The sequence below is a fragment of the Mizuhopecten yessoensis genome, unplaced genomic scaffold (assembly GCF_002113885.1).
Source record: "Mizuhopecten yessoensis strain PY_sf001 unplaced genomic scaffold, ASM211388v2 scaffold9049, whole genome shotgun sequence".
In the NCBI taxonomy this organism is placed as follows: domain Eukaryota; kingdom Metazoa; phylum Mollusca; class Bivalvia; order Pectinida; family Pectinidae; genus Mizuhopecten; species Mizuhopecten yessoensis.
Window position 1 is genome coordinate 826,792 of NW_018407853.1, and position 15,898 is coordinate 842,689.

The 15,898-nt window shown below is 36.8% G+C and overlaps 1 protein-coding gene across 1 annotated transcript in view; it reads left to right on the plus strand.

Moving 5' to 3' along the window:
* The first annotated feature begins 5,047 nt into the window (after nt 1-5,047).
* Nucleotides 5,048-15,898, plus strand: part of LOC110457238 (putative protein arginine N-methyltransferase 9) — a 38,404-nt gene continuing 27,553 nt past the window's right edge. The window contains exons 1-2 of the mRNA XM_021508419.1: nt 5,048-5,445; nt 13,407-13,643. Of these exons, the coding sequence (XP_021364094.1) occupies nt 5,153-5,445; nt 13,407-13,643 (530 nt within the window). The 5' untranslated portion in view covers nt 5,048-5,152. The remainder of the gene's footprint in view (nt 5,446-13,406; nt 13,644-15,898) is intronic.

A 15,898-nucleotide genomic window follows, 5' to 3' on the forward strand; every position in this document is an offset into this window, starting at 1 on the left:
GGAGCTTTTTGATTAGATGACTAGAGCCAGGATTACCACTGGTAAGCTAGGTATATGACTCTCATTAATTACTCTAACTGTACATATGCTGTATCTATCAGCCTCTATGTTGAACATTTGTATAATTACTCTGCAAAAAAAAACATGTTTTCTCTATCAAACAAATTTTCCAGATGAGTTTGTAAAGTGTTCATGAGTAAGCCTCCTTTTGAAGTACATGTTCAAACTTCTAGAAGGTATGTACAGGTCATTTAAATTGGTGAAAAGGTGGAAGTACAGTAAGATATGTGAAAGTTAGGAGGAAGTTGAACTTCATTTGAGGACTAATTATTACTTACCTACAGGTGGGAAATCTGCAGGATGTGAGCGCACATACTCTTCTAACTCAAATAACTTTACTCTGGCCATATCCTCTCGCTTTTTACGGATTAAATATCCACCAACTCCAACTGCAAATCCAACTGCTAAATTTCTCGGATGTCCTATTAAAAGAAATACAACAAAATATGAATATTTCAAAATGATGGTCATGAATCTCTAACAAGAGGCCCAGAGGGCCTGTATCCTCTGTCAGGGGTTATATTTATATGCAATTCAGAATTGGACAACATCCTGTCATTCCTACAGAAGAAGAAGGATTTTGAGGAATTGGGTATGTTTCCCCTGTTGGGCCCCGTCCCTCTGGCCTCAAGGGGGTCAGACCCACTATTACATACAAAATTAATTTCCCTTCCCCACATGATGCTAATTTCAAAGTTGGTCAAAATACTTTCATCTCGACAGAAGAAGGAGGATATTAAAGCTATTCCTCTTTATCCCTATTGGGCCCTGCCTCTCTGCCCCCAGAGGGGTCTGACCCATTACTTAAAAAACAAGAGGCCCATGGGCCTTAACGGTCACCTGAGTCTATAGTATTTATTTTTGTTGTTGAAATATGTACCAATTTGAGTAAAAAATAGTATAATGTTAACTTAACTTTGTCAGGACCATGAGCTGATCATTCCTAGACCAATTTTAAGTGAGATCGGCCTATTAGAACTTAGTAGCAAAATAGCGGCCATGGCAGCCAAATTGTATTTCTGATTGACCCGAAAAATAACAACACTTTGTCAGGACCATGATTCGATCATTCCTACAAAGTTTCAGTTCAATCGGCCAAGTAGATCTTTACTTTAAGTTTGAAATAGTTTTCCAAAATGGCAGCCGTGGTGGCCATATTGGATTTCTGATCGACCCGAAAAATAACAACACTTTGTCAGGACCATGAGGCGATCATTCCTATCAACTTTCAGTTCAATCGGCCCAGCAGAACTTGACTTTAAGTTTGAAATGTAAAATGTTAACGGACGACGGACGACGGACGACGGACGACGTACGACGGACGACGGACGACGACGGACGAAAACGGATAGCAATAGGTCACTTGAGCTAAAGCTCAGGTGACCTAAAAAGGTGTTCTTCTTTTTCCCAAGGATGCTCCATACCAAATTTGGACAAAATCATGTCATTCCTACAGAAGAAGAAGGGTTTTGAAGAATTTGCTATGTTTTCCCTATTGGGCCCCGCCCCTATGCACACCGGGGGGTCAGATCAACTGTTTATACAAAAATAAGTCCCCTTCACCCAAGGATGCTTCAAACCAAATATGGACAAATCCTCATCATTCCTACAGAAGAAAAAGAATTTGCTAAATGACCCTTATTGGGTCCCAGGCTCAGACAAACAGTTAAACTATACAATTTAGTTCCACTTCACCCAAGGGTGCTTCATACCAAATTTGGACAAAATCCTGTCATTCATACAGAAGAAACTATGTTTCTCCTAATGGGCCCCATCCATCTGCCCCCAGGGAGGGGTGGGGGGCACACTCACTGTACATACAAAATTGAGTCCCTTTTGCTCGAGGATGCTCCAGACCAAATTGGGATGAAATCCCTTACCGGGTAATTTCTATGGTAGGAGGATTTTAAAGGTTTTACCTCTATTTCACCTATTGCACCCCGCTCTTCTGCCCCAGGGAAGCCACACCCACGGTTTATACAAAATTGAGCCCCTTTTGGCCAAGGACACCCCAGGCTAAATTAAGATAATATCCTTTTTTCCTTAAGATAGGAAAAGGATTTAAAAGGTTTTACCTCATTTCCCCTATTTAGCCCCACCCTTCTGACCCCAGGGGAGCCACACCCACGGTTTATACAAAACTGAGACCCCTTTGCCCAAGGATACCCCAGGCTAAATTAGGATAATATACCTTTTCCCCCTACGATAGGAAAAGGATTTTAAAGGTTTTACCTCATTTCCCGTATTTGGTCCCACCCCTCTGACCCCAGGGGAGCAACACTAACCGTTTAGACAAAATTGAGTTCCCTTGGCCCAAGGATGCTCCAGGCTAAATTAGGATAAACTCCCTTAATTCCTACGGCAGAAGAAAGATTTTAAAGGTATTACCTCTATTTCCCCTATAAGGCCCCGCCCCTCTGCCCCAAGGGAGGCCACACCAAATTGCAACCATTTATACAAAATTAAGCCCCATTGTCCCAAGGATTCCGCAGGCTTAATTAGGATACAAGAGGCTTATGGGCCTAAATGGTCATCTGACTACAAAGACTGAGCAGGGAGAATGGTAACTTTTCAACTTTCAATGGAATATTCTAAGAATTTGTTTTCCATGAAGGTAGTTTTGGTCAGCAGTTGGTAACTTTTTGTCAGTAAAGCTATCAGAAAGCATTTAAACCTAAATCTGAATAGATTTCTCCCTTTAAAGCCCTGTCCCGCTGTCAACAGTGGTTAAACCTGCCTCATTTATGTAAGAAATGATTGTTTCTAAATAAAGTTTCACACATAAATTGTTGTAATCTACTTTTTGCATTAACAAGCAGTGTTCAAAAGCAGGATTTTATTTTAGGTAATTTCCTTTCTTGGGGCACCGCCCTCTCTATCCCCCAGGGGTCAAACCAGCCTCATTTATTCAAGAAACAATTGTCCTCCCCCCCCCCACCCCCCCCCAATGATATTTCAGACCATATTTGGTTGCAATATCTATTCAGACATTAAGGAGGAATAGCATTTTGAAGCAAATGCATAGCTAAGTTCCACTTTCGAGGCCCAGATTCTCTGTCTACAGGGGTCAAATCAACCTTATTTATTTAGGTAATTTTTGCCCTCTCCCAAGAATGTTGCAGACCAAATTTGGTAGTAGTCTATTCAGGCATTAAGGAAGAGTAATGTTTTACAGCAAAATTTCCACAAAGTTCCCCCCTTTGTTTTTAAAATGGCGACCATCTTTCCTTAACATCCCCACCAATTTTTAGCTCAATGGCAGGCACCAGTGGAACTGGAGAATTTTAAAATGTACTTTTCAAGATGGCCGCCATCTTGGATTTTCGACCGACCCGAAAAATAACAACACTTGGTCAGGACCATCTCAGTATCATTTTAGGCAAGTTTCAGTTCAATCCCACTGGTGGAACTTGAGAAGAAGTTTAAAATAGGGTGTTGTTTAGGAAAACCATGATTGTGCAATCATGTTATAAAATGGCCACCATGGCTACCATGTTGAAGTTTTGACGGGACTGAAAAATAACAACACTTTGTCGTATTCCTTTCCTTAACATCCCCACCAATTTTTAGCTCAACAGCACCAGTGGAACTGGAGAAGAAGTTTAAAATGTGTTTTTCAAAATGGCCGCCATCTTGAATTTTGGACCGGCCTGAATAATAACAATACTTGGTCAGGACTGTCTCAGGATCATTTCAGGCAAGTTTCAGCTCAATCCCACTGGTGGAACTTGAGAATAAGTTTAAAATGTTGAAAGTTTACGGACGGCACACGGCGGCAACGACGGACGAAGCACGATGACTATAGGTCAGATGACCTAATAGGTCAAAAATAGATGAGAATCAAGTTTGCTCCCTTTTATTACTACATCCAGACTTGCTCAGGCACCAAAAGGCGCAAAATTGTTCAGACTGGCAAGGGACGACCCTGGTTTTGCAAATAACTATGATGATGCATCATCGTGATTTGCAAAACCTGGGGCATGCCTTTGCAGTCTGAAAAATTTTGGTCAATTAAACCAATTAGTACCCGTTTAATGATGAATTCTCTTTTATTATCAAATTAAGGAATAAATGATTATAAACATCAACTAAATAACTCTTGGGAATGTCTATTGTTGTTATGGAAATATTTAGTTTCGGTCAGGTACGTCTGCATGGACCCCTTATCAATCTACACTGATGCCGAATATTCTGGAGATCAGCCTCAGTTTAGAATTGCGTCTATTGCTTTTTTTACCTAGGTTCAACTATTTCAACTGATTGAACTGGATATACCCAAAAGGGCCTGAGGTTTCAGTACAGTCAGTGAAGATATATTCTTAACCGTCTTACGCGCCCCTGACACTGTGACCCAAAGTCAAACCGCAGGGTTTGTTACAAATGTCTGAAAAAATATATGCTATACTGATATGGGTGACAGCACACATAAACATAGTTTGTTGTGACCCATATCAGTATAGCATAAGTTATGTGTTTTTCACACATTTGTAACGAACCCCTGTGGTCAAACCACAGGTGCTTGACATAATAATAATCATGATGTAGCTCTTATCATATAGTGACCACCATCAACTTATTGAAGATTTTGTCACGAAAGATATGTATTTATAATACCAGTATATAGTATATACACATCATTAGAGTGTCAAACACATGTGTGTTTTCCAGCTTTTCCTACAATGTGATGCTGTCTGCTGGCTTCTTTAGGGCAACTCGTCCACATCTAAATATGTTGATAATTTTCGTAGACGAGTTGTCTTTACTCCAAAAAATCGTGTTTTGTGTTGATAAGAAGTTACCTCGATGCATTGGCACTCCTGAGTTATAGTTCCATGCCATTGAAGAACCATAGCCCACAGCGAAACACAACAAATCGATATAACCAGCCATCTTGACAGTACCGTTTGTCCTGTGCTTGGATGCAAAAACGTGAAGGACACGGTGAAACGGAAATATCTACTACGCATGCGTTGATATATGAGCAAAACATCCGTTTTAATATAAGCACGTGAAATGGAAAGACAATGTGTAATATTGTTCAACAGTTACTGAACAGATGTTTGACTAATGTAAACAAATCAACAATAGCAAGATGGAGGATGGAGGCGTTAGACAAGTGACAAAGATTTCATTGGCGTCTGCTAGATCTTGTCTATCAAAAAAAAGATATGGCCGAGCATTCGCCAACTTTTTGTTGTTTCTAAAACTCGCCCCTGAAAATCACGATGATGTACTAGAGGATTTCGTTATGACAATGAGACTTTGGACTGAGAGTCTAGAGAGGGAAGGCAGAATTGAAGATTTGTTCAAGTGTTTCGATCAAGCATGTGAAATTTTGCCCGACAATGAGTCAATATTGAACAACATTGGCGCACAGTTGTTCAGGTATCGCAGCAGACATACTTCTAACACCTAATTATATACAGGTCCTGATATATATGTATATGTAACTTATGCCATTCTGCGGCGTTCGTCGTTGTCAATTCAACATCAAAATGCATATGTCTTTCTTATAGCCTACTCCTGAACTACTGATCATATTTCAACTACAGGAGCTCGTTTCGATCAATAGATGATAATAAGTAAAAATATTTATGATATCATATGAAGAAGTCGTCATATAATTCAATATCTTGAACATGTTTACTGATCAATATCTTTTGATCGGAACATGTTTTTGTGTTTTAACCAATTTAGGTAGCTATGATCAGTTGGATATCCATCCAGAGTTGGGAGGATACAGATTCTGTTTCTTGCACATTTCTTTTTTTTCCAAGGGGACGTGATGTGGGTAGCACGATTTACCCAAAAAGACCCCAAAAACACACAAAAACACCCAAAAAACACCCAAAAACACCAATAAGACCACACAAAAACACAGACGACACTTAAATGATATTCAGTTAATATTATAATGTAGTCACCTGTTTTTTCGGCATCAACTGTCAATTCCTGCAATTCGAAATTACGAGAGTATGGTATATGTGTTACCTCCCTTGCATCGCGATGTTACAGATGACATCATTATTACATCAAGACTCACAGTCAGATTATTTGATCATAACCATTTATTTTGATAATCATATTTTAACACATATATATACATAGATTACAAACACAACGATGAAAATAAGTTTGTTAAAATTTGTGAAAATACATTTGCAGTACATAAAACATAAATGGTAATAAAAGAATTGTTGAAATAACTATTATTTGAACAAGTTGTCACAATTTTAAACAATCAGTTGATATAATAAAACAATTGTATATGGAAGTGTGTAATGAAAACGTTATAATACAAATAAAACGAAATCAACAAGTATAATATAAAATGAAAAAAATAAACCATATAAGCGGATCTAGTTTACTTATACACGTGTAAGTGAACTAGATCCGCTTATATGGTTATTTTTTGGAAAGATAAATATCCCAAGAGATATCTTCCACGTAAATAATGGAAAAAACATATATCCTAAATACTTGGAATTTAAACAACACTATAAAATAACCTAAGGAAAATGGCGGATGAAGAATGTATGACATTAAATAGAATTAAACTAATGAATGACACAACATGTCCATTTGCGAAAAGCAATATCTGAAGAGATAGCGGATCATGTTGTGATTCACCAATACAATAATCTATAAATATGTAGCATAAGAGAAATGGGGAAGGAAATGAAGACGTGACACAAAATTCCCTGTACAGTTGATACTTGTGACCCAATACTCATGGAACTGGCCTATTGTTTTTTTTTACTGTTCTCGATCTTTCAGATTTTTGTCTTTTCCTTTGACATGGCTTTTTGCCACAGTTTTGCTAAGGTTTTGGGCACAAGAAGTCTGTGCCTGAAGCCTTAGCAAAATTGCTTTCGCGGGTAATATTCTTTCTTTTCGCCAAAAAGGTTCTAAAATATACGTCTTTTTCTTTTTGTGTTTTTTTATTCCAAATTTCCTGGTCCACCTCAAATGATGTAGTTTTGCCTTCTAGCCTAAAGTTGCCAGTTCCATGTAATGCCCGTCTTAAATCAAGTATCTGCATTTGAGACACTAAGGCCATTTTTTCAACTAGCTGAGGTAATTTATGCTGTTTGAAATTGGCAACCTGTTTCAATCTGTTATTAATTGACTCCGAATTGTTGTTGGTCCAAAGAGCATTGACTTTCTTTTCCCGAAGAGGTGCCATGACATATGCTTTGATTTTGCATTCAATAACCAATAATGCTGAAACTTTGTATTTTTTTCAAAATATTGTTCAAGCTCTGCTTTTCTTGATTCATACTCAAGATCATCTTTGCTGAAAACGATTCCGTCTTCGCCAAATATGATGTTGATTATGTGTTGCCTGTCTTTTAAAGAAGTACCAGATTTTTCTAAGAACCTAATGATGTTTTCTTTGATATGTTTGGTACATAACAGGAAATTTCCATTTGGAAAGCAGTCATGCAAGGCATTCGTCATAGCACGCTCTTCATCACTACCAACAGTAACGGGCACATTGCCTAATTCTGCCCTAACATGAGAGAAAAACGAGTGGTATGTCTTCATTTCCCCATCCCAATGTAAAAACATTGGTCCTAGCATAATGGGATTTTCGCCTGTTTTCTTGTGTACCACACCCTGATTTTTGTATGTGAGCGTGGTCACAAAACATTTCCCTAGATTAAATGTTCTATCCACTCCTAACACACTACCACCTTCTCCTACACAATTTGACCTCAAATCTGACAGCTGTTCATCTGTATACAAGATTACATTTGGAAGTTTGTGCTTTCCATGTTCGATTTTTTGAATGCTTGGGTTTGTATGAAGTTGGGAAATAATTGACAGGACTTCATCAGCAATATTGCTTGTATTTTGGTTTTGGGGCTGATTTTGTTTTTTCTTGTCCTTGTTAATTTTATTTTTAATTTTATATGATTATGCGATCGTCCTTTTGTATGAGTCTTTATTTGAGTGACAAGGCTGACCGAACCATACTTCTGTTCACGTATATCATTTCACAATTGTGATTATTATGTAGATTTAAAAATATTTCAAATATGACAAAAAAGTATTCAATTACGTACATGATTGATAATGGCTGCAAATGACTTCAAGATAATTGTCAAGAATTAATGAAACTTGTCCATTAGCATCGACATTTATTTGCGACATGTCTTTGCTATGTTAGTAAGTCCCTAACCTATCATCCCTATCAATTAGTGCCCCAATCTGTGTAATACTCCTGCTGGTCGTTATGATCCGCAATGGTGATGCCATCAGCACCTGAGTTTGGCTTCCTTCCCTCACCTCGATCAAGAATTCTTCCGCCCAGGCAGTGTATGGTCGAAAGGGGGTGTACATGAGCAATATATATTATGGACAAGTTTCACCTCATTCACAGCCACTATTTCATATGTTATTACAAAAACTTCATTTTTTTTTCAAAACCATGACCGTGTATAAAAATAATCTTGCCGTTAAGACCTCTCCACTGTTACAATAATGACTAACATTTAGATTATGAGCATATCAATGTAAATATATCTATACAGTGAAGCCATTTTAATGTTTAATATGTAAAAACATATCTATTCGGAAGACCTTTGATCTCCACAAAAGAAGGTCTGACCTGCTGTCAACTGACATAACACACCTGCAATTAACGGCACGTGCCTAGAAATCACAGTTACGGGTGACGCTGTTACATGTGTGTTAGAGTGTTTTTTCGCGAATGGATAATTGGTTGAAGGTGTTCAGTATAATTACCCAATTGACGTAACACCTAAATGAAAGAAAAACATGCAATCATTTTACCGCGAACCACTGATTATGGGATTAATAGGTTTTTTTCCGATTGATTGATTGTTGCTAGTTTTACAACAATTGTACTAGTATTTTCTATATCATAAATGCACAAAATTAGGCTTCTTATGTTCTGCTTAAATTCATTTGTATTGAATTTAAAAAAAAGGTTAAAGCACGTCCAACATAAACATACGTAATAACACTTTATTTTGTAATTACACTTTTATACAAGTTCACAGAAATGGTTCGATAGGAATTTTCATGATATGTGTAATAAAACACGCGAAGACTGAGTTTTGGTGATTATATAATAACATGATTTGATTCATATTTAGATTTGATATAACGCTAATGTAGGGGAATCCGCGATTTTTCGTTTGTGCGTCAACATCTGACGTTACGTCATCGGAACGTGTGGTTTCTTAGCGATTAACACTGCTGTTCATATACGTTAACACTTCAAAAACATTCAACTGATAACACTGGAGTTATTCACGTATAAGTAATTCGTAATTCTTCATTGTACAACATGTACATTAAACTTAATTACAACAAAAACTTCCAGTGTCAATTTGATTATCTAAATAATTTGCTCGTAATATGTTTGCGTGATGGACCAATTTTCCTAAATTGCACAATTCCTTCGTTTTCACAGATTATAGAAATATAACTAATTAAAAGACGAAGGTATTCGATTATATTTCCACGGTAGTTTGACATCGTCATGTGTGAACAGAAGATTACACAAGTAATGCTTGGTCAGGTGCCGTTGTAACAACAAACCCACGCACTCAGCCGCTGAGAATTGTTATGGTTTCCCTAATTAGTGGTAAGAAGTGTTTCTACAATGACTCTCGTTATGTCACAATAATGAAGATGTGGAGAAACCAATATCAAAAACTGGCCAATCAACGAATGATACGTTTCTTGATATGCGCGTCATATCATACAGATACACGGACGGACACACACTTATATATGTACCATTTAAGGGATTTTTTTTAAAAACAAAAGTAATAATTACAATCAAACAACCATGCCTACTTTGATTCTATATGGTAGCAGCTACATTGAAAGACTTCGGCGCCATTGTGATGGAGACCTATGTATTTCTGGCGTGAATACTGTATTCTTTGGCAGGGGTGGTTTGAGGACAGACAGGATGGACCAGCGATTTGTTAGGCAAGCCATAGCAACAGGTGCAGAATTTGCATTCCTCCACGTCGGAGGTAATGACATCTCACCCACATCTACACCAAGGGAGATTTTTGAAAGAATTGTCGAGTTGGTTTTTACATTCAATAATGCTGGAATGAAGAAGGTATGGGTGGCCGAAATCATCACAAGGGGAAACTTCAGTAAAGTTCCTGGTCTGACAAAAGAGGCGTATGAATGTCAACGGATACGTATAAACCAACTTCTCCACAAGAAATTTGGAAAGCACTTCGTACAGTTCAAAGACATTAAGTACCCGACTGACTATCTACAAGACCTGGTCCATCTTCAAACCAGTGAACTGATCACCGTTAATACAGGAATAAAGAAGTATATGTCCAGAATCCGAAGAATCATCGCCTCCACACAGAAGCATTAAGAGGAAATACGTCATAAAACGGCCCTTTTTAGGGCCAATAACTTTCAAAAAAAGCACCCAAATGATTCACTCGAAAAACGCAAAATAGATTGAAATAATCAGACTTATTAAAAAAAGTACGAATTTAACACTTCAAACAGTATCCTCTTAAGAACAAAGCACTTGTCAAATACAAAATAAACATAGGCTACCTATGTCAAATAATGTGGAAAGAGTGAGAATAAATACCATTTATCGATAAAACTTTTGTGAATAGGCAAACGGTAAACTTGTTGCAGGGGAAGTAACTCAAATACGTATAGTTAAAATTACTCGCGTCGCTATAACTATTCAATTAACGGGAAACATCATTATGTTACATAATGACAGGAAGCAGACATAAAAATATCTGAACATTTTTCATGTGTTTGTGTGTTTTTTTGGTGTTTTTTGGGTGTTTTTGGGTGTTTTTTTGGTGATTTTTGGGTGTTTTGGGGTGTTTTTTGGGTCTTTTTGGGTGTTTTGGGGTCTTTTTGGGTAAATCGTGCTGCCGCGTGATGTTGCCTAAAGAAAGTGTGTGGCCCTCAATTGCGACCTTCTGGGAGCAAAGGGGCAGGGCCAAATAGGGGACAAAGAGAGAAATCTTTAAAATACTGGGGGACGATGTATATGAAGGCCAATTTAGAGTGTGGCCATGTAAGTGCATAACTGAAGGCTGAGTTACAGGACCCAATAGGGAATAGACTATAGAGGTAAACTACTACTTCAGTTTGGGTGGAGATCAGAAATTATAACAAATTTAATCTTGCATTTAGTATCTTTAACTTATAAAGTCATTTTTGCCTCCTTGTGTAATCTTTTATCTGAAGCCAACTTTTATGTATGTGTTACCACAATACCAGGTATCTCACTGAAATACCATGCCGAAGGCACCAAGCACTACTCATCCTGTATGTCTATATACTGACATTGCATAAATTAATTGTTGCTGAGCCTTTTTTCACTGCTTCTCAAGACCTCTCTTCTTCCACTTTCCAGTTAGCCTTACGTTGTTTAGACTCCCTTTGGTTCTAATTTTCCTTGAATAGAGAATATACGTACATTAATTCTTGCCTTTTACATGAATTTATTCAACACTCATTGATTTACCATACTATCCGTCCTTAGAAAAAGTTTGTCAAGACAAGTCCTTCTAAAGTAAGTGACCAATTTCAACAAAAGTTTTCCAGATATGATAACTACTACCTGAAGTTGTGCATCCAAGTATTTTTTTTTTCATTCTGACCCTTTTAAAAGGAGTTATGGCCCTTTGTTGAAATTTTTTTTGCCTGTCTCCTTACTACTGGGCTAATTTCAATGAAAGTTTACAGAAATGGTCATTATCCCCTGATGTCGTGCATCAGGGCAGTATTTTTTCATTTCTACCCTTTTTAACTCATTCACCCCTGAAGACACATTTGAACCCCTCCAATTCGAAAGTTGGAACAGTTCATTATGAAATTTCAGGGTTGAATGTGTTAAGGAGTGTTGGCCCTTTGCTAAAAATCTTTGCCTTGACAACTCTTCTTTAACTACTAGGATGATTTCTGCAAAACTGGTTCATCTGGGCTAACAAGATTTGGTATGCAATTATGTTTTGGCATGGGGAGGGAGTACAGGAAGTATGTCAGTTACCTATATACTTAAATAAGTGTACAGCTAAGTGAATAAAGAAATAGTTACTGGTGGAAGCAAAGGATTGAATTGCAAAGCTTTCCCTTAGTTAGCCTTTAGCTTACAGTCCTGGTATATGCAGGAGTGGGGGGTATTAGGTAGCCTTTGGCTTACAGTTTTAGTTTTTTTTAGTGTCTATAAATAGTGTCTAAAAAGTAAGAAGATATTTCTGCGAAAAACTTATTACTGTATATCATTCATTATACATTTTGTTCAGTGGTAAATATTTTATTTCGTATTCCATTTCAATTTCATCAATAAAGTATTTAGAGCTTTTCATGTACATAAAATTTGAAAAAGAAAACAAAATACTTCCATAAATTTGAACTTTTGTGATTGATCTGAACAGGGTACCTGTAGATTGCTTTGTAAATGTGTAATGTCAAGGGCGTAGCTAGGCCTCTATTAACGTGGATTCATAACTGTGCTAGGGGGGTCCGGGGGCCTGGCCCCCTGGACATTTTTAAAAACAATGGTGCAATCTGGTGCATTCTGGGCATTCTGAGGTGCTTTATTTAGTACTCGAAAATGGAAAGTTTTAGGATCTTAAATCAACAAATAAACCCTTTACTCGGCATATTTTTTCTCTTAAATAGAGCTAAAATAGCAAACAAATACGAGCCCCGATTATGTTAATAATACCCAGATTATCTAACAGAAGTATAATTTTCTGTCCTTTTTGCCAGCGAACTCACTGTATTATTATATTTTCAATGTCAATGTCCATTTGTCTAACTATGCAACATTGCTCGTCCAGACAGACGTTCAGTGGACATAGTGGAACTCATGTAGTTTTTCACCCTTCTCATGATACTGAACTGCCTCTCAGTTGAGACTGTTGAGACCGGCATGGTAATAAGCCACACTACCAGACTTATGTAAATGTTGCACTAAGGTCAGAAGGCTTTGTTTCTTCCAAAGACCGGGCAACTTTCGAATTCACGTCTGAAGCTTTCACGATCTCCACTAAAGTCGTCATGAAATGCATCAAATATGGCATCTTCTTGAGCAGGTGTCTTCAATGGCTATTTAGTATAGAAACGACAAGGAACGTTTGATATAAGCATGCAGTCAAGTACGCATAAGGCAACTTTAGCTGAATTTTTGTTTGTTTGTCAGAATCATGTGGATTCAACTGCGTACTCGCGTATAGGCAGCTACGCGCCTGAATGTACATCTCCTTTATATTTTTACCATCAAATAAGAATACGTTTGTTAAAAGTAGGAGAGAAATAAGAATTTTATAAAATTATGTTTATTTCTTCTTCAGGCTTGGTTATGCAGAAGAAGCAGTTCTATACATAAGGAAGTCACTCCACCTGAACCCAGAATATTTAGCAGCAAGAGAAAATCTTGAAAATATTTGCAGCCATCTAGTTGAAAGATGGCATTTCCGCATGTTAAATGATGTACGTAGGAATTGTGCATACAGGTCTGCCATCCAGACAGCTGTCCAGTCTGGTTATCATACTGTCCTTGACATAGGTACTGGCTCAGGACTACTTAGGTAAGATCTAAGGTTTATATGTATTCCTAGACATAGGTTCAAGGCAATTCAGATAGTACGTAGCTATATAGACACAGGCTGAGGACCACACAGGTAAAATGTAGCTATATAGACACAAGCTGAGGACAACACAAGTAATATGTAGCTATATAGACACAAGCTGAGGACAACACAGATAGTATGTAGCTATACAGAAAGAGTCTGAGGAAAAGGCAGGTAATATGACGGTACATTTGTATATAGACACAGACTCAGGACAACACAGGTAATATGACGATACATTTGTATATAGACACAGACTCAGAACAACATAGGTTATATGAGAGTACATTTGTATATATATCAATATCCATTTCAATTTATTTCCATAAGTTTTACAACTTATAGGATTTTCAACAAATATATATGTAGCTATATATAGACACAGGCTCAGGAGAACACAAGTAATATGTAGCTATATAGACACAGGCTTAGGACAACACAGGTAATATGTAGCTATACAGACACAGGCTGAGGACAACACAAGTAATATGTAGCTATATAGACACAGGCTTAGGACAACACAGGTAAAATGTAGCTATACAGACACAGGCTGAGGACAACACAAGTAATATGTAGCTATATAGACACAGACTGAGGACAACACAGGTAATATGTAGCTATATAGACACAGGCTGAGGACAACACTGATAGTATATAGCTATACAGACACAGACTGAGGAGGTAATATGTAGCTATATAGACACAGGCTGAGGACAACACAGGTAATATGTAGCTATATAGACACAGGCTGAGGACAACACAGGCAATATGTAGCTATACAGACACAAGCTGAGGACAACACAGATAGTATGTAGCTATACACAAAGAGTCTGAGGAAAAGGCAGGTAATATGACGGTACATTTATATATAGACACAGACTCTGGACAACACAGGTAATATGACGATACATTTGTATTTAGACACAGACTCAGAACAACATAGGTTATATGAGAGTACATTTGTATATATATCAATATCCATTTCAATTTATTTCCATAAGTTTTACAACTTATAGGATTTTCAACAAATATATATGTAGCTATATATAGACACAGGCTCAGGACAACACAGGTAATATTAAGCTATATAGACACAGACTCAGGACAACACAGGTAATATGTAAGTATGTAGACACAGGCTCAGGACAACACAGGTAATATTTAGCTATATAGACACAGGCTCAGGACAACACAGGTAATATGTAGCTATATAGACACAGGCTCAGGACAACACAGGTACTATTTAGTTATAAGTTATAAGTTTTATTTATTCACTCCGACACACTTACGTGTGTAACAAGAGGTCACATACATATAGTAAGTATGATACATGGCGTGTGATGTACACAATTACAACATTGTACATAGCATAGATACATATAGAAGTACACAAATAGTACAGAAATTAAGTTAATATTTTTTCCAAGCTTTTCTATGAATTTACAAAGTTTTGTGTGAATTTTTACATTAAATATATTAAACAATCCTTGCATTTTTAATTGACTTGGATAAGTGAAATAATATTTTGGTATATATTTCTCTCTTAGACATTTAACTAAAACACTTTCACATATAAATAAGTAATGAAATTCATCTCCAATGTACAAATTACATAATGTACAGGTTCTTTCTTGACGAGGAATACCTAACCATCTTCCTTTTTCTATGGGTAAATGCATATTGCAAGAACGGAATTTACACATTATTTTCCTATCATTTGTATTAAGTTTAATTAAATATTTTTCTTGTTCAAACTTTGTCTTTAATATTGAATATGTTTGTCCTCTAGAGGAGTTAAGAATATTATCAAACCATTTCTGTATAAATTGATCCTTCAGTCTACTTTTCACAAGCCTCTTAATTTCGTCTTTTGAAAAAGAACATGTAGATTGATAGTACCACACATAGTTCAGGCCAGTTTGAGAAAAAATATCTTTAACATATGCGAGCCATTTAAATAACATAGTTCCATTTTCATGTAATGTATACATAAGCTTATAAATAGTACTTGATAACTTACTAGAGGTAATCAACTTATGCCAGAATACTATTATTCTACATTTAATTTCGATGTCTAGTGGGTATCTTCCAAGCTCACCATAAACAATGAAATTTGGTGTACTTTTTCTTACATTTAGTATATATTTACAAAATTGAAGATGGATTTTTTCTATAATATTTGTGTTTTCAAAACCCCATATTTCTGATGAATA